The following is a 17,782-nucleotide window of genomic DNA, read 5'->3' as shown; positions in this document are numbered from 1 at the left end:
ACATTCTACACATTGCTCTTTGTCTATGTGCCGCACTCACTGTTTCAAGCATCAATTTTAGTTGATACACTACCCACATGTGTTCTTATATTCCAGTCAAGACCTTTTGTAATCCAGCTATATCTGCCGACTGTATATAAATTTGTGTCTCAGTGTGGCGGCACATGAACTTCAGGGCAAAGAAACTGTGACTATTCCTACCTGTCTGGGCTGTGGCGTTGGGTTCATTTGTGGGGGTGGTGGGGTGGCAAAAACAACAGGAGGGGGCTGCCCAGGGGGGAAAGAAGGCTGCAAATGACAGGAGGTGATATCAACAAGAGCAAAGTGGAACACATGAAAGGTGACATAAGGAACAGAAAATTGGAGTATCTTAAGATGAGCTGAAATGAACCCAAACAAACTTAATTGGGGTAACGTGCAAAAACGTGAAGAAAATTATGAATACATTTTTTTTTAAAGACAGTAATATCAAAATTCTAAAATTATCAAGGTGATGGGAAGAAATATTGAATTATATATTTTTTTACTTCCATTACGTTATTTACAAGTACCCTTCACCAATATGTTGTAGACTAATATTATACAATCAGTACAATACCTGTGAAAGGCCGGGGGACGGGGCAGGGTGAGGAGTAGAGGGGGGTCCTGTTATAGGCTGTGGTGCTTTATTCATTTCATGGAGTTCGGCATGGGGAGGGGGGGTGCACCTCTGTACAAAACTTGAAAAAACACAGAATTAAATGTTTTAAAGGGAAAATTGACTTTCAATTGAAAGATGTGAAACAAAACTAATATTCACTGTTCCAGTCCATAATACTTACATTTATGAATCCGTAAGGAGTTAGGATTTCAAGATTTTCTCCTAAAGACAAAGAAAATAGCCTCATTAGCGATGTTGAATGATTCACTTAACAGGCTTTGATACAGTAGCCACGGATTATAAACTAATTTGACAAATAATGAGGTCTCTAAAGTATCACTGGAATTGCACATTCTCACTTGTCTGCAATGGTTGAAACCAGGAATGTTCAAACTTTTTCATGAGGGCGCCACATACAGAAAAAAGGAGGGACGCAAGGGCTAGTTTTAAGTTATTGTACTTTAATTTATTAAACATGCACAAATCAAGTAAGCAAGGAATCAAACTGCATTATTTACCAGTTAATTTGAAAAACTGCAACATAACTTTCTTAAAGGTTATGAGGTTAATATTTAAGGATTTGTCAAGATTTTGTGGTGGCCATCGGAACAGTATCCCACTCGACTAAATCCACACCTGCACTAAACAGCAGCCGACACCCATCTCCACTAAACAAGAGCAACCTATGATGATCGTTTTGAAAAGGATCAATAATGTGATAAGTTCATAAATCAGACGTTAAAGGGATAGTGTGTAAGATTTAGGCCGTTTTTTCATTTCGGACAGCAGGTGGTGCTGCAGGTGCTGCTGCAGGTGCTGCATTTACTATTGTCCATCGCTATAACAAACATGGCCGCCTCCGGAGAAGCGCCACCCTTCACGTAATATAATTTCATGATAACTAGACCTATGGGTATTTTTAAAACATACTTTGGGTCTATAAGAAAAGATTCATTTGCAAGTTTTTGAAATTTACAATCATTTATTTTATTCCTTTTAAATGAAAATCTTACACACTGTCCCTTTAAGTAGATGAAACTCATTTTGCTCCTAAAGATGACAGGACACCACAGGAGAGCACTCGTGTAGCTTCGTAGTCGTACAATTGAGAGTTGTATTGAAAAGACTATTCACTGGCAGGTTTTAGATTCGTAGTCGCAAGAAAGAAAAAAAAAATCAAACACAATTTTGGGGCGTAGTCACATGGAAAATATTCAAAGCCACGCGATTTTTTTTTCATGACACAATTTAGAGTTATTTTTACAATAAATATTTTTATACTCACAGCTATAACTATGAAGAATACAAATGGTTAAACTACGAAACAAATGGTTACGCATACGTCTTTGTCAGCGATCTTACTTCATAGCCAGCCAGCTGTGTTGCATGACGTGGTCAACCATGTGCTTTCCATGCGCGATGTTGCTCGCCTGTTCTCAGCTGCGTTCTCGAAATAATAACGACTCATCTTTTCTAAATGGAATCGTTATCGCCTCTGTTTCGTACACGTTCCAAAATCGAAAGAAACACAAGTTTAGCAGGTGAAAGGGGAGGAGCACCAAGCAAGTGCTGCTGGTTCTGCGAACTAACGAGTTCACACATATACCGGCTAACGATATTCATAACAATCAAGAAGCTCTAGCTCGCATTTCGGGGAAACAAAACAAGAAGGCAACATCATCATCGCGGTAGTCCATGTTTGTGTTCGTTCAAAATAGATAACTATCTGCAGTTATCTACTGCCTTATGTATAAACAGCCCTTTCTCGAGTAGCCTTGCTGTTAACCCACTTAGCATGGCATCAAGTGTCATGAAATAAAAGTCACTACCAAGGGCTATCGGGCCAACAAACCAGTGAATGGTGTTGCTCAACGTAAACGTAAACACCAGGGGGTTTAAAGGTGCTTTCAAAACAACTCAACAACTTTCTCTACTGAGGCAAACAAACACATGATTGAACACAACAACGGTGATCTGTCATTCTGTTCTAAAAGAAGCCATCTGTTCAGATTGCTGGCACGATTAATAGTACACATAAATTACATTAGCCTGGAAATATTACAAGAACAACTAGAAAGCAACAATGATCCGAGGTGAAGAATAATCAAATAAAATAATAATAAAGTGAAGTATAAAAATAAAAGAGTACTGTATATGATTAAAATATACAACGAACGAGCTTGCGTGACGTGAATTGGAGCTGATATTATGTTTTCTATTGAAGTGTTAGCTTCGCGTCCGCATTAGTTAAATTAAAGCAAGAAAACACATGCCGTTTTAAGCTTGATGATGCTAACTTCGAGCTAGCTAGCAGACATGCTAATCCCCGAAAACACAGCAGCACTACTCATAATAAGCAATTTTAATACTCGGGACAGCGTGGAATATTCCGAGTATACCCATGGATATATTTATGAATGACTTCCCTGTGTATATACGTCAGAGTCATAGAATATATGTTTGGTGAATGGGCATATAAATAATAATTACTCATAAAACCGTCTCGTTACCTTTCTCTCCCTGAGTCCGCAGAGCCGGACGGACGGAAAGTCTTCCCGGAAGCCGGTACCGTGGTAATTCCGGCCAAATCCCGTCACGTGGAAGTAGTCGTAAAAAAGCAAGTGGAACCGCAAAACTCTGATAATCGACGCTGAAACAATAAGGACAATCACAACAACCCCACTTTAAATAATCACTGAACTAAAAACAAGAGTTTACACAACCTTGTTTGCTGAACTATACACTGTATGCATGCCATTAAATCAATCATATTGGATAAAGTAATGAGCGACCATGACGTAACGTTTAGTGTCGTTACTGTTGGCGTGTTTTTACGTGAAAAAAAAATTAAATGTTTTTACGTGAACATAATTCATATTACAAGGATAGGTCGATTTTATTGCTAACCAATACGTATTTGAATCGCATATTGGCAGTATTTTGTACCATTGTTTAATATGTCTTTAGTTTTTCTTGGTGAAATTGATTTGTTGAATAATAATTCTTGAGCTTTTTGCTTCTTGATGTAGAGCCCGTTGGAATGCCTTTATGCGCTGCACTGCATAGTTAAATGAGACAAAATCACATTTCTTTTTAATGCCATCACAGGACCTTATTTTGTTTTTCTTTTCAAATAGAGTACATTAATGTACAACTTGTTGATCAATTGTAGGACTTTTTGCAGAACATGGCTTTATTTTGATGTTTCAAACGGATGTCCATTTTCATTAGTGCCGCAATTTTGAGATGAGCCAGAAATAAAACACGTTACACGATCTTCCGAAGCAGCTAAATATTCTGCCTTTAGTGAGGGGTGCTCCTGTTTGCTGCACTCAGTCACGCTAGCAATGTTGCAACTTTGGCCCATCAGTTTGTTTACCGTGCATGGTCACATAAGTGAGGGGTGTGTTCAGACACTCGAGAGGGGGAGGAGTGAAGTGAGGCTACATCCAAATCTTGCAGTTTGAAAACTGCCTCCACCCCCCATCTCTCAACTATTTTAACATCAAAAAACAATATCACAATCCACATTTTTATTTTTGAACAAACCATATACAGTACTGTAACAAAACTTAAAAAAAAAAGTATTGGGGGCAGACCAAAAAAAAAAAAAACATTTGAATGGGTTCACTACATATAGTCGCCGAGGATGTGAATAGTGCAATAGTGTAATCTATAGCACTTAAAGAACTGGGCAAATGTCCTGAAAACAAACATTTAGAAGAGGGCTGGAGATGGATGTTGAAACAATCGCTGGTCTGGGGCAAATCTGTCGAGAGGATAAGGTCCAAGTGAACCTCTCCCATGTCACAGCAGTCCAATTAGCCAGACCCCCAAACCAATAATTTTTGAAGACAGATGGGGCTGGCCACGGGAATCACACGATTGCTTTTTCCAGCAATGTCATAAAACAAGTTATAAAGATAGCAAAGCGCCATGGATGGTCACCCTTGAAAGGACAAAGAGGGTGGAGAAAGGAGGTTGAGAGTCTAGGTTTCATAGTTGGGATTCTTGCGAAGAATAACAAAGCCCTCCAGGATGGGGGTGACAGGTAAGTACTCCTCTGTGGCCAACTCTGCCCTCTCTCCATGCGCCAGCAAAACTGGTGTGGTGTGGGTCTGGAAACCTGTGATGGCCTTGGGTTTACCTGCCTGGCCCACAACATCCACGGCCTGTGGAGATACCATAAAAACTTATATAGTGTACTTGCAAATTTCCTCATTGTGGGACTAATAAAAATGATCTTAGTGATAACTATTAAAACATGGCGACTCCCTTGACCATTCAATCTTGATATTTGACATATACAATATTAGGGATAGTAGTACCTGACCAACTCTAACAGAAACTGGCAGCGGTCGAAGTTCCTCGTCAAATGTGACTAGCATACGTGGCTGCATAGCTGCTACAAGGCCGTAAAGAATGTAGTGAGATTTCCCCAGGATTACTGCAAATGACAAAATCACACCCGGCCAAATATTAATGCAACACAATCATTGAAGAACAACTATGAATGGTGAAGTGTGTGCGAAAGCAAAGAGAAAAGGCACTAAGCACTCACTGTTCTTGACGTCGAGGAAAGAGACAAGCACAGTGAGCAGTCCAGCCACAGCAACCTGACTCATCAGCTGCCTGTCGCTATGGTAGGGACAGAGTGTGAGTGTGCCTTTACCCAGGTGAGTCAGACCCTGTACACGCACAAACAGCACAAAGTCAATACTAGGTCGCAGACAAGCACACGGGCGTCTTTGTGAGGCTGCCTCACACCTGAGCCAGTCGAACCATGAAGAGATTGTTGGGGTCTTTGGCATGATACTGTGCTAGCTGCCGCAGCATTGCAGCCAAGCGGGCATTATTTGTTCCTGGAAAAATGGGATGGGGAGAAATAAGTACGTCATCAATAAGAAATATACTATATTTATGTATGTATTTGTTGATAGATATGTATGTAATTTATGCAGGTTTTATGAATGCAATTCCTTTGAGACTGATGAATCAGGGCTATACAAATAGACTTGATGTACAATCATGAATAGCTATAAAATATATATGAAAAAATATGTAAAATTTGTGACTTATACAGATTTGATGCAAAAAAGTATTAATCAATATTAAACACGAATATTCCTAAATCAATGTAATGAACAGTGAATAAATCCCACACACAACTGTATATATTTAGCAGATCTAGACTCACCACTGCCGACCATGCCCATGGCGAAGATAGAGTTGTGCGAGACCTCGGGGTCAGCATCATGGGAAAACTTGCTGAGGGTGTCCAAGATGTTCAGACGAGGGTTGGACACAGAAATGAGAGCCAGAGCAAGAGGGACCGCTCGCCTGAGAGTGGGCTCACCATAACGCAGCTGATTTTGAGAAATGGCACAAAAAGGACACAGCATTTAGATGAAGAACAGAGCTGCCACTGCAGAGCCTATTATAAATGTTTGCTCTTGTAATGTAAACCTTCTAAAGACAATGTCATCTAATTGATATATCAATATTTTCACAGGCAATGAGATGCTACTTCTCACAAGATGCTTAAAATGGCATATTTTTTCAACAATTAACATTAGATTGTCAAAGATGGCATGCAATTTTGAACAATTTAGATTAGTCGAAAGATTCGAAGAGTAACACCCATGTGTGGCCTGATCGTAAAACAGACTTGCATCATTAAAAAAAAAAAAAAAAAAAAAATCACCAAATTGTGACATAGGCCAGAGCATTGAATACTGTAAATAAATCTCTTGAAACTATATATAGCCCTAAACCTCCACCGTTATGTTCACCCATACCCGTGTACCACAATCAATAGTACTACTCACCAGATGTCCAAATGTCCGCAGCGCCATTTCAGAGCCGATCTCCTCCCCCATAGCAATGAGTGCAATACCAAGGACAGCTACCCCCTGGGTTGAGATAGTGATGGTACAGAGAATGACGACACAAATAATGATATCGGCAGATAACAATAAAAATGTTCACAATTTACCTGGTGGGAGCCCATGTCAGCTGTTTCCTTCTTATCTTTGTCTTTTTTATCTTTCTTGTCCTTGTCCTCCTCCTTTTCCTTCTCCTTTGCCTCATAGTGCTCACTGCAGATGTGGAGAAGCTGCTGCACTTTCAACACATTCCCAGAACCTTGAGCAGACATTAGAGAGGATACCATCAACAAAAGATGATTATTTGCTACTGCAAACAGATAAAACCACTCATAATTGTCAAAGACTAACCTGCATAAGCACAGATATCGACTAACGTGTTGGCAAAGCTACGGAAAGGTTCATGGACAACTTGGAGAGCTGCCAAAGTGGTCTCAATGGCCTCTCCTTTACCTATGATGGAATAATCAAAGGTGAAAAATAGACATGGAGGGACAAAAAAAACACTTATATAAATTGGACAGCGATAACTGAATACAACTGTGGTAAATGTCAACTTCTTAATACACTTCTTCCAGTTTATCAATTAAATAAAAGTAAACAACTATCTGCATTCTTCGTTAATGGAAATGAGGGTCATAAAAACACAGTTTAAAATTAGCAAACCAGAACCTGTAATAGAATTGTTATTAGTTGTTGTTGGTGTTAATGGAGAAGGTGTAATTCTGCTAACCTAATACAAAACCTCATCAACTACTCTAAAGTATTTTCAATAAGTAGTGTCTGTTACCTAAGTGGTTGAGTCCTAAACCAAGAGGGAGCCACCGAGCATAAGTGTCTTTCAGCTCCTGCTCGCTCTTCTCCATGATGGTCTGCACAATGGTGGACGTCACATCACCATTGCATGACCCAACTGCGATCATACCACACGCCAATGCGGTCACTCCAACCACCTGGATGGGAAATACACAGAAAATGATACACATTTTCTTCATATATAAGTGTGTTGAAGAAAAAGATAAGCACATAAAACATAACAAACCTCCATGCTGGATTTTGAGTCTCCCATGACAGGCAAAAGCAGGGACAGGACATCTTCTCTATTGGAGCCAGCATAAGCTAGACCCAATCTGTAAAGGAAGATGACAGTTAAAAAAAATAAAAATAAATAAAAAGCATTTTGAAAAAGGTGATGCAACATTGACAGCGGTGCAAGAAAGTAATCTAAGAAGTAGGTACAGATACATAAAATGCTATCAAATTTTTAAAATGTTTTCAAAGCTTGGTCTCACCCAAAAATGGCGCCTATCCTCATGGTATTACTGTTGTGGAGGACATAGTCTGAGAGCAGTGCAAGGGCTGGGTCACATTCATTTCTTACACCCGAGTTTACTATGCCACAGGCAAGAAGAGCACCAGACTGCAAAAAGAGATTATAAAAAGTGAAGAAGATCGCTCCTAAATTATTCATTTATAGCCAGCAGTTAGGGGCATGAAGTTAATCTTAAACTTAGCAAAATAAAAATATTCAATATCGAATTTACCTTTATATAGTCCTCAGATGAATAAAGGTATTTATCAATCTGGGTCAGGCCACCATCCACATCCCAAAGCAAGATCATCCCTAAAGAGGCTGCAGCGCTCAACATGCCTTGAAAATTCCACATCAGAAACAAAGGAATTTAACTTTAAAAAAAAAAGAAAAAAAGGGGGGATATTGTTGTTAGTATATATTCTGTACCATGGTCCTTATTCTTGTACAGCCATTTGTTGCCATCATCCGTTAACAGTTTATCCTGTCCAAACGCTGCATTAACAAAGCCATTTACAAAAGAAGAGGCCAGGTTCATCCGGGCTGAGTCCACCTGGGAGCCGCTGCCACCAAACCCTTTAAGATAGAAAAAGAATCATCAGATAAAAAACAAAATAAATCAGTTGGCCATGATTTTACAATATATGTAGAAATAGTAAAACAGATATTTATTTGTAGTCATGTTTTATTGTGTTATTGTTTTTTTATTGTGCAAAATTTAATTAAAAGAAAGTGTCTCACAAAGCTATGACATCCCTTTTGACATGCATTTCCAGAACTTACTATTATTTTCTAGGTGCGTTTTGTAGATGTCATCTGGGACTTTGGGTTCCATGATATCCAACTGTGGAGGTCAGAATATGTGTTACAAAATGTTGATTAATTCTAAAGTATGTTGACAGAAATAATGAATCAAAACTAATCATAGTCTGATCTTATTGGGTGACCACATGCAGTCAATAAACACCAAATAAGGTTGAATAATTTGTAGAACATTTGGGAAGTTTTAGCTCTTGACATTAGCAGTCCAATTGATGTCATTCTAAATGTATCCCCCCCACCCCTTATTTTCCTACCTCCCTGGCCAAGGCCAAGAAATTGCTGTTGAGCTGCACATTGGACATGATCTCTGTTAGGTCCTCGTAATCTTCTACGTCCTCATTAAGTTCCAGGAACATGCCATGGCGACCAAGCATGAAGGACATCTGTTTCTGAATAACTCTTCAAAGCAAATGCAATGGATTTAGTGATATTCATATATCAATCTATAGTAACAATTACTAAATGTTAAACCACAGACTAGTGCTATTCATCATAAGCTATGTAGTCCTTACATGTCTTTGCAGGAAGTGAAGATGTTTTCCACAAGCTCCACATCATTGAGCATCAGGGCCAATCGAAGAGCCTCTGGATGACGGTTGAACTTCCTGAAGATCTTCAAGGCACAACGCAGCAGTGCTGAATTTTCAGGCTCTGGGACATAGCTCACACAACTGGGAAAGTATCAAATACTCTGTTATAGCCTCAATAAACATATAAAAATTGGAAATTATAGCAAGTTAAACGCTGCATATACCTGGTGAGGTAGAGGCAAACCTTGCCATAGGCATTCTCATCAATGTAGTCCTCTAGCATGTCCAGCCTCTCAATTTCCATCAACAGATCACAAGCCTCGTGCTCAGCATTGTGTGCCATGTTGTAAGGTACAATTTCTTTCACCAGCTTCAACAATGTCTCCTGCTGGGTCTTATCATTTTCTTCCACCTCCTGCCATTCTTTAGCCACCTCACCAGCTAGGTGCCTGTGAAATAAAGGAAGAGGGGGATCACTTAATTGTTTTCCTTTTCCCCCATATTTTCTTCATCATTTGATTCTATTTTATCAACTTGCATTACCGAACATATTCATGTCCCCAAGATGCCAGCTCTTCCTGAGAGCCCAGCAGGCGATACTTAAGACACTCCCTCTCCCCACTCATTGTCATGGCCAGCACTGATACCACATCTGCACAAAAGTGCTGCAAAGACAACAGTATGAGGAATTTACAATCAATCCAATAATAAATTCCACATCCCATTCACACCACAGTCCACTGAGTCAGTGGTTGGCTTTTCTCACACAAACACATTTTGGTGGTTCATACTATACAAGTTTAATAGTTAAAATTTCTGATAACACACGCAGAATAAAGCGAAATCATATTTGAAATAAGAGTCATGTTCTTAGTCAGATTATGGGCAAAATTAGGACAAATAAGTGTCTGGTGAAGTTTAAATGTATTGCAATTTTTTGTTTGTTGTTTTTGTTATCCTGAGACATGTTGAATGTATGCTTGCCAAATGAAAAGTGATATATAGATTAAGTTGATATTGGTTCTCTTCATTTTTGACCCAACATAAATCTGGAAGTGGTTTTATCTCAATCTTACTGTGAAATTCTCTTATGTGTAATGTCTATGACATACCTTATTTTGCCCTGGGGCCATGCTTTCGTAGATATCTTTTAGCTTGCCATAATGTGGTCGCAAAAACTTTAGAGGCTTGGGTACTGATGTCATGGAGGTGGTCGAAGACCGAATTTGTCTGCGCAGCTCTTCCAACGCAGGACGGTATAATGCTGTGTTCTTTTCCTGCAAATATGTGAGAAATATTAGGTTAGGGTTGTTAGAGGCAAATGTTATTCTCAAATGTATTATACACATTTTGAGTATTCATATATTTAATCATTACTCACGCCCAGCCTCTCCACCATCATCTCCAAATCCTCTTGTAACTGTTTATCTTCCTCAGACTGAAAAAAAAATAAGATAGAAAGAACGGGGGAAAATGCTGTCAGTAAACACGTTTCTGTATTTGTAATCATAAATTGCACAAACATTGTCAAAACATCACTGCGTAAGTTGACCGTTAGCATGTTAGGCTAAAATTAGCTTATCGGTTAATTCGTATCGGAAACTGAAGTTAAATCCTGAGAGTTGCCCATACAACAACAATGCGCCAAAAATAAACGTTGATACAAAAGTTTAGAACCTGAAAAATTATAACATATGCGTTCTTTATACACGTTTTACAATTCGAATGACAGTCACGGTGGCCTGCTCAGCCATGTTGTCAGAGTAGCAGTGACAAGGCAAAATAAACCGGTAGCTTTATTCATCAAGTATGAGCAGTATTCACCAGTTCTTGTTCCTCTTTCTTCTCTTTATCCTTCCCCGTGGGCTGCGAGTCCTTTTCCTTGTTCTTCTCATTTTCATCGGATTTTTCGGTCTGCTTCTTCTCTTTGTTTTTGAAGTCCTCCATGATTGCAAGCGCCGTAAACTACTACCGATGGCAAAATGAACCAGGAGATACCGGAAGCGTTTTTCTTCTTTGTTGCACAAAAGTTCTTGAAGTTGGTTGTCTACTGCCCTTACTGGTGAGCGGTATTACTACTGAGTCGCGCGATTAGTTCAAGTACTGCTGTAAAATATTACAACGTCGTTCTTGTTCAAATTTCTAAAGTTTTCGGTTCATTAAAAAGCAACAGAATACAGTGTTATATACAGTTGATTCAGCATGTATTTCCCCGGTTTATGTTTAAAAGCATTGAACCGCTACATATAAATTTTAATTAGGTTTGAATGTATTGCAGTCTTTGTAGGAAAATATTGGTAAATTTGCTCCTGTTAATGCCGTCGGGTTTGACGTATAAATCAAATAGAACTAACAACAAAGAGGACTGTAGCTACCAGTTTTTAAATTGATGGGTGGATCGATAAAGTCTTACGGAAAATATTAGTGCCTTTCACATCCTCCGACGTTTATCGAGTGCCATGAAGTTGCATACGAGGTCATATGAGCACTTACTAAAAGTCACATGTTCGGTGTTCCCGTTTACGTCAACATGGTTTTACCGTCTTATGCATTTGTTGTTTGTAAAATTATTTTTCTGTTTGCTGTTTTTGTGGTTGGAGAGGGACGACTGAAGGGTTTTGCAAGATTTTTTGAATTGCAGACACAATTGTCCGACGAGCAATGGTTCATCCAAAAACTAGATCATTTCAATGGAGCGGACGCCAGAGTGTGGAAGCAGGTATATTCAGATTTTTTTTTCTTTTTCATTCCTCAGTTATATTTACAAACCCCGATTGTACAGTCGTGGGGTAAAATGGTTGTTAGATTGTAAAATTCACAGATGCACAATAGAAAGTAAGGCTTTATTACAATAGACAGTTTTCTCATCATCTTTCTTTGCTCTTTCAGAGGTACTTTGTGAATGATAACTTCTATAAACCGGGTGGGCCAGTATTTCTCATGATCGGTGGCGAGGGTCCAGCCAATCCAGCATGGATGCAAAATGGTACCTGGCTCAAATACGCAGAGAAACTCGGAGCCATTTGCTTCATGTTGGAGCATCGCTTCTATGGAAAGAGTCACCCGACAGTGTATGTATTACCGTTTCTCTTAAAAAAAAAAAAAAAAAAAAATCTTTCAAATTTACGTGATGTTAATCAAATTAGTGTGTCGCTCTCTAGCGTGTGAAAGTGAATCTACACCCAACAGTAGTGAACAAATGAGTTAGTTGTAGCTGTCACCCCACTAGATGTCACCCACAATTTCAAAATACATTTTACTTACTGATGCATGCCGAAAATATTGTGTTCTTTCCATTTAGTGATTTAAGCACGGAGAACCTGCGGTTCCTCAGTAGCCGCCAGGCTTTGGCCGACTTGGCCCACTTTCGTACTGTGATGGCTGAGACCCAAGGACTTGTCAACAGGAAATGGGTGGCTTTTGGTGGGTCGTACCCAGGTTCTTTAGCAGCGTGGTTCAGGCTGAAGTATCCTCATCTGGTGCATGCATCTGTGGCCACCAGTGCACCAATTCATGCCACAGTCAACTTTCCAGGTAAAATGAGACTTGATACTGCACCAGAACACACAAAAATATACCCAAACAAAAAAAAAAAAAACAACAACAACAACTTGGTGCTCACAGATGTCAGAATGAATGCAATTCATGCTTTTTTTCATAGAGGAAATATTTATGCAATCTTGAAGAGACTTACATTTGAGATGCTTTCTCATTGATTTCAAGAAAATGTCAGAGGACAAAACACAGTCGACGTTGTAAACAGGTCTTATTGCTTTTCTGCCTGTGTCAACAGTAGCGAAATGATTTTTGTTTGCTTAAACAACATTGCAATTAAACAGTAGTATCCCCAGAGACATATAATATATTAAAGAATCAAAATCATACTTCATGTATGGAGCTGTGGAATATTTCCTGCTTGTGTTGTTTGACTTTGAAAGTACAGTAATCCTTTTTTTTTTGTTCTTGTATTTTTTTTTCCCACCTTCTTTTTCTTTAACCAGAGTACTTGGAAGTTGTGGGGCGTTCACTGGCTTCGGAGGATACTGACTGTCCTCTGCTGGTAAAAAAGGCTTCAGATACCCTAATCGAGAAACTCAGAGACCCAGCAACTTATGACAACATCACCAAAGACTTCAAGTATATGGCATACACTCATTGCAATACTTACAATACAGTATGAATGGTGTGCATCACCTGACATATAAAAATCATTAATAGAAGAAGAAACTCATATAATCTCATAAATATAGTACATTCGATACATATTCTGTGCACTTCAATCACATACATGCTTGCTATGTTCATTAATTACAACCTGTAGAATTAATATAACATGCATAACTTGCATTTAAAAACACTCATAGAGACAATAATGCTCAATTTGAAATGTAAACCAATTTAATGATAACTTTTCTTAAAATTGTATCTGCTTTGCCTCATCTGGACCATTTGGACCTGATTGCGTCAAAAATAATTCATCAACAATCAGTTCCACACAATAATAGTATGATAGAAGTGCATGCATATGTTGTTTTAATAGTACCTTAAATAGTGTTGTATTTTTGGCCTACTTGACTGTATTAATTATGGTACTGTGAAACTCAACAAAATTGTAGTTCCATTAACTTTGTTCTTGTGTTTACTCATTTCTTTCTCGCTCCTTTTTTGCTTACAGCTTGTGTTCCAAACTAGACATTCAGACGACGACAGACTCTGCCTACTTCCTGGAAATGCTTGCTGGCAACTTTATGGATGTGGTCCAGTATAATGAAGACAACAGGGGCTTTGAGGTAGGCAGCAATCAACACATCATAATACTTAAGACCAAAAAAGTGTAAAAACAAAACAAAACAAAACAAAAAACAATGTGTTCAGTGACCATAATAAAAAAAAAAAGAGATGCAGAGGGCAATGATGTGTCATTTTAGTAAGGGAAAAACAAGCTGAGACCGTCGGCAAATATTTACTGGTACTTCCGCTTGCTGTTGTAAATTGTTACTGTGTATAGGTAGAGAATTCAAGAAATGACTACAGCTTTCTCATACATACAACGCACAACTTATACAGTGGACACACATACACATGGACGCACACACATTCGTACAAATACAGACTCACTATATACTACACACTATATATATATCATGTGTGTGTTTACTTATACAAAATAAAAAAGCAAATGTTCTCACTTTTATTTGTTACAGAGAAGAGCAGATGAAACACTGATTGCATTGATAAATAGACAAAGCATCCACACTGTTATTCACACTCAAATTAAGAAAAACATACTGCCAAAAATATTTTATATTTATCTAGCTTTGTGTCTTTTTTTTTTTCCTTCTAGGGTGTAGTGGGCACCAACATCACAATCAAGGTTCTCTGTGGGGTGATGGCGGACTCATCACTTGGAGACCCATATGCCCGATACGCAACTGTGGCTCGTCTCATGATGGACACCTTTTCATTGAAATGTCTGGATGTCAGCTTCACCAACAATCTGAGAGACATGACTAATACATCCTGGGATGGGCCGGCCGCAGGGGGAGGTGAGAATGAGTCTGTTTGTCCCACGGGAAAAAGTATTTTCACGTCTGTAAATACAAGTTATGCTTTTCGGGTTCGGTATGTTCATAATGAAACCTGTAATTTTTCAGCTGCTGCAAAAGCAATTTCAAATGAGCTTTTATGTTTTTGAGTCTTTGGCAATTAGGTGAGGTGGCATGTTTTTGTGGACAGCGGAGGGCTAGTGACAGACTAAATGATGTCATGCTGAAACATTCCAAAACCAAAAAGGCAAAGGGAATGACTGAAATGCCAGCTTGACTGAAAAATATACGAGTTTAAAGCCGTTTTCGAATGATGAAGTGTGTCTTCATGCTTGTGTTAAAATATTTTGACCTTGTCACTGCTCTATTTTTATTCACTCAAATACCTTAACACTATTCTCATAATGTATTTTTTGGTACAGCTGCTTGCTTTTTTTTTTTTTTAATCTGTCTCATAAACAGTGAAATTTAGGAAATACAGTGAAAAGTGGGGATTTGTGCATTAACCACAGCAAATCAAAAGTTTGTCTTCCAGTCACTTATTCGGGTTCCCAGCCTCTGTTTCATGAGTGGGAGGGCTGGGATCAGCACAACAGGAAGTGGTCTCTTAAACATTTATCTGCACAAAGTACCCATTCTTACTTGACTTGAATTTTAAAAACCTCAATGTCACGACTTATTTGGAAATGACTATTTCTTTTAGTAGGAGCTACTCTGCTGTCTTGTCTGCGCTTTTTGTTCCCATCAATCAAAGTGAATGTGGTTGCTGTGAGTAAACTGTGTGTGTCACCAGGGAGACAGTGGGTCTACCAGACCTGCACTGAATTTGGATTTTATCAAAGCACCGATTCCCCCAACCAGCCGTTTGGTGGCTTCCCTCTTGAGTGAGTAAACACAACGTTTAAAAGCGTGTGCAGTTTTTATCACCTTATGATGAATTTTCAAATGTTACCTTCCTTCCAAGGTATCATGTGAAACAGTGTGCAGACTACTACAATATCACTTCCGAGCAACTTGCACTGGCTGTGGCTGAGACCAATGAGTATTATGGCAGCTACGATATCCACTCCGGCAAAATAATTTTCCCTAATGGCTCCATTGACCCTTGGCATGCACTGGGCATCACTCAAGACATCAAGGATGACCTCCCGGCTGTTTTCATCAAAGGTGAGTAAAAGCATGGGGCCACGGAAAAACACCAAAGTAAAAGATATGGTTTGGTTGGGTTGAGCACTTAATTTATCCCAAATGAAATCCTGACGTCCGCTACAGCAATGAGAGTGATAGTGAGAATGAGAGTGGTATCCAGGTGATCTATCCATTTAGTGATTAAAAAAAAAAAAAAAAAAAAAACAATGTACACATGCCGACATGTATGCACGTTTGCCTATGTGTGCCTTGTAATTAAATGAGGATCACCTATGACCCTAATGAGGACAAACAGTAGAAACTGGATGGATGTGGCAAGGATGCTTCAGATGAGTATTATTGGGTCTTTTTTATTACTCCATTTTATGTCTTTAGTTGCCATCTTAAATAATGTAAAGTGGAAATTATCTGCGGCGATATTCTGGGTTTTCACAAATATCGGCATCAATCTTTAAATAAAATTAAAATTGATGGCCTGTAAGTAATCAATTTAAAACTATCTTAATTTCAGGGAACTATTTATTAAAAACTTCAGTTCATTTTGTTTATTTACTGTAAAGAAAATATAGGTAGCAATAAACCAAAGCTTTTATTTACATTTTTAAGACAGGCGGGTGAGTGGAGCTCCTTGAACTTTTTGTCAGTATTTTATAGCAAAAATGTATGTTGTATAAAATGTATTAAAAAATAAAACATTGCGCCAATGTCAAAAGTTTTTCAATAAACATGTTTAAAGGCATTTAGGCAAGGTTAAGTGGTGGCTTAATTTCATTTATTGATATTACAATTTCAACTCCAATGTTTTCTCTTTTATTGAAAATGAAGTTTCGGTATCATCCCTGTAAGAAAATATATTGATGTATCATTAATATTAAGTGTCCCTTCCTGTATGTGTTTCAGGAACAGCCCATTGTGCCAACATGTACCCTGCCAGCTCAAAGGATCTCCTACAGCTAACACTTGCCAGAGACCAAATCTTCTTACATCTGCAACAATGGTTGAAGCAATGAATGTAATCATCTCCAAAAAATCGCCTGTATGCACATATGACTCTGCTTGAAAACACGTTTTGTGATCAAAGTTCTTTTTTTTTGTTTGTTTTTAATATGGGGAAGTGTTCGAAAGTATTAAGATGATTAAATATATTTTTATGCACGGTATGTTTTCTGTAATTACTCATAGATTTTGCTGTGCTACTATAACGTTTGACAGTATTGCTTTTTCTGACAGACCTATCATATATATGTCCTAATTATTATCATATGTTATTAAGCCTAAACCGATTAAGCCTGATAGTTAGAAAACATTGGTAACTATACTCGCTGCAGGTGATTTCTTTTTTAAGTGATAACAATGAGAAATGTAATATTAATTTATTTGTGTAAAAATATGACCAATTTTTGCAACAGTAATGGTTGGTGTTGATTCATGTAGTAATATTCACACTTTATTAAACTAACACGTGTTCCCTACATTTGAGGGCAGCACGACTAACAGAATATATAGTATTAAAAAAAACAATAAAATGCAGCATTAGTAGTTAATACTTCTGAAGGCCAAAGGCTTTGAATTCTGCATGTGCAGATCTGCTTTTATATTGCACAAGTTCATTCATGTTAGATGATCTTGAAACTAAATCTTGTCTGTAAAACAGGGGCATGATGATATCTCCAATGGGATTTTTATAAGTACACCAGTCACACAACTTCATTTAGGAAACGTGGGATTTAAGCAAGTCTGACATTCAAGTTCACAGCTGTGTTCAGTCAAAATGCCCTTGAAACACACACTGACAAAATAACCTAACCACTTCCTCCATGAGTGTTTATTTTTACAAGTCACATCTTTAGCATCCCAGCTGTACTTGCAACTCTGTTGCATAACCATACACACTCATA

The 17,782-nt window shown here is 38.3% G+C and overlaps 3 protein-coding genes across 4 annotated transcripts in view; 1 reads left to right on the top strand and 2 right to left on the bottom strand.

Annotated features, from left to right (window-relative positions):
• eif4g1b (eukaryotic translation initiation factor 4 gamma, 1b) overlaps window positions 1–3,175 on the bottom strand; it is a 28,966-nt gene extending 25,791 nt beyond the window's left edge. Inside the window, exons 1-4 of one of the 2 annotated variants that reach the window (XM_088427023.1) lie at window positions 3,151–3,175; window positions 822–862; window positions 599–719; window positions 202–288 (exon numbers count right to left, since the gene is read on the bottom strand). In XM_088427023.1, coding sequence (XP_088283149.1) covers window positions 202–288; window positions 599–673 — 162 coding nt within the window. In that variant the 5' untranslated portion in view covers window positions 674–719; window positions 822–862; window positions 3,151–3,175. The remainder of the gene's footprint in view (window positions 1–201; window positions 289–598; window positions 720–821; window positions 863–3,150) is intronic. The other variant, XM_088427024.1, reaches the window with a different exon arrangement.
• Window positions 3,176–4,158: 983 nt separating this feature from the next.
• psmd2 (proteasome 26S subunit ubiquitin receptor, non-ATPase 2) lies at window positions 4,159–11,175 on the bottom strand. Its single transcript, XM_088428166.1, has 21 exons — window positions 11,014–11,175; window positions 10,571–10,627; window positions 10,302–10,466; window positions 9,733–9,854; window positions 9,414–9,638; window positions 9,172–9,330; window positions 8,914–9,058; window positions 8,621–8,681; window positions 8,267–8,413; window positions 8,070–8,176; window positions 7,818–7,945; window positions 7,568–7,655; window positions 7,316–7,478; window positions 6,877–6,978; window positions 6,636–6,784; window positions 6,469–6,552; window positions 5,838–6,006; window positions 5,408–5,502; window positions 5,202–5,328; window positions 4,969–5,087; window positions 4,159–4,812 (listed from the first exon to the last, which is right to left on the bottom strand). The coding sequence occupies exons 1-21, from the start codon at window positions 11,134–11,136 to the stop codon at window positions 4,630–4,632; spliced, it is 2,718 nt and encodes a 905-aa protein (XP_088284292.1). The 5' UTR covers window positions 11,137–11,175; the 3' UTR covers window positions 4,159–4,629.
• Window positions 11,176–11,676: 501 nt separating this feature from the next.
• On the top strand, window positions 11,677–17,039 carry prss59 (serine protease 59, putative). The gene is made up of 9 exons (XM_088427674.1): window positions 11,677–11,908; window positions 12,079–12,260; window positions 12,491–12,723; window positions 13,191–13,326; window positions 13,865–13,979; window positions 14,534–14,735; window positions 15,529–15,619; window positions 15,700–15,902; window positions 16,785–17,039. Exons 1-9 carry the CDS (start codon window positions 11,693–11,695, stop codon window positions 16,892–16,894), a joined length of 1,488 nt encoding a protein of 495 aa, XP_088283800.1. The 5' UTR covers window positions 11,677–11,692; the 3' UTR covers window positions 16,895–17,039.
• The last annotated feature ends 743 nt before the right edge of the window (window positions 17,040–17,782 follow it).

The sequence above is a fragment of the Hippichthys cyanospilos genome, chromosome 11 (assembly GCF_059441005.1).
Source record: "Hippichthys cyanospilos isolate Australia breed blue-spotted pipefish chromosome 11, RoL_Hcya_1.0, whole genome shotgun sequence".
Taxonomy (NCBI): Eukaryota; Metazoa; Chordata; class Actinopteri; order Syngnathiformes; family Syngnathidae; genus Hippichthys; species Hippichthys cyanospilos.
Note: the sequence above shows the minus strand (reverse complement) of the source record. Positions and strands in the feature narration are given on the sequence as shown.